The sequence below is a fragment of the Cyprinodon variegatus genome, unplaced genomic scaffold (genome assembly GCF_000732505.1).
Source record: "Cyprinodon variegatus isolate N-32 unplaced genomic scaffold, C_variegatus-1.0 Scaffold155, whole genome shotgun sequence".
Lineage (NCBI taxonomy): Eukaryota > Metazoa > Chordata > Actinopteri > Cyprinodontiformes > Cyprinodontidae > Cyprinodon > Cyprinodon variegatus.
The window spans coordinates 1,273,517-1,274,736 of record NW_015150608.1 but is presented as its reverse complement, the minus strand read 5'-3'; the positions used below and the strand labels follow the sequence as shown (position 1 = coordinate 1,274,736).

General features: G+C 46.1%; 1 protein-coding gene across 2 annotated transcripts in view; it reads left to right on the top strand.

The window, feature by feature from the left end:
• ncaph (non-SMC condensin I complex subunit H) overlaps positions 1-1,220 on the top strand; it is a 29,062-nt gene that overhangs the window by 7,003 nt on the left and 20,839 nt on the right. For both annotated transcript variants that reach the window (XM_015377495.1, XM_015377496.1), the window contains exons 4-6: positions 505-656; positions 757-946; positions 1,099-1,181. In XM_015377495.1, coding sequence (XP_015232981.1) covers positions 505-656; positions 757-946; positions 1,099-1,181 — 425 coding nt within the window. The remainder of the gene's footprint in view (positions 1-504; positions 657-756; positions 947-1,098; positions 1,182-1,220) is intronic.

Here is a 1,220-nt window from a genome sequence, read left to right as displayed (position 1 = left end):
GCCAACGCTTTTAAAAGTCGATTTTTATCAATTCGTTGTTGCAGCCCTAATTAATTTATAACCATAAATCATCCTGTGCTGGTTTAAAGGCTCCTGCAGGTACAGTGCTATTTCCAGCGAGTCGGTGGGCGTTTTCGGTGAAACAATTCTGCGGACTTGCTGTGCAATGCTGCTCCTAATATGACATATTATCTCATCATTACGAGATCTTTTCTCATAATTACAAGATCTTATCTCGTAATTATGAGAAAAGATCTCTTCATTACGGGATACTAATGTTGTTAGTATGAGATAGGTTGTCAGATTTTTTTTTTCTTTGGTGAATGCAATACGCTTCTGTGGAAAACCCATCAGGGAATTACATATTTAACACAGAAGTATTAATTTAAGTTCTAAAACATGCCTTTAGGTGAGAAAGCAACACAAACAACATGAGGCAGAAACACCGATCCATGCCATTACCGCAGGAGCGTTTTTAACGCTATGCTCTTTGTGTAAACGCAGACCAGCGTCTGAAAGACGAGGGCGGGGATGACGACGAAGCAGCCGCAGGCGACATGACGGCCAAGCAGCCAAAGAAGAAGAGGCCTCCCAAAAAAACGGTGGAGCAGAACCTGAGCAACATCAACAGTGCAGAGTCTGAGAGGCGGTGCGAGGTGAGACGACTGGTTTATATCACGGCTAAAGGCGCTAACTGAGAAACCGTGTCTGATTATTGGTGGTTCTGAGATTAACTTTCCCCCGCCACACATCCAGGTGGACCCCATGTTTCAGCGCATGGCCTCATCCTTTGATGAGAGCAGCACAGCAGGAGTCTTCCTGTCTGTCCTGTTCAGTGAGAACAGTCACTGCGAGCTGCTGTTTCCTTCACACCTGACCCTCCTGCAGTCCAGACCCTCCTACTCTCCACCGAGTCCACAGAGAGTCTCTACTTCTCCGTTTAAGGGTAAAAGACAGTAACAATTAGAAAAGGATTGTGCTTCTAGTTAGCATCTGTTGGTCTGTGTGGAATGAGCTGAATATCTGATGCATTTGGAGCTGTTATGTACCCGGGGTGCTAAGCTCTCTCTCTCTTCCTCTGCGTTCTGTCTCTGCCAGCCGGACTTCAGCGCTCCCAGCAGAAAAGCTGCATCTGTCCCTCACTGCAAGACTTCTCATTCACAAGCTGGAACCCAGAGCAGGTTAGAGGAACCATCAACCCTGAAACCTAAAGATCTTCT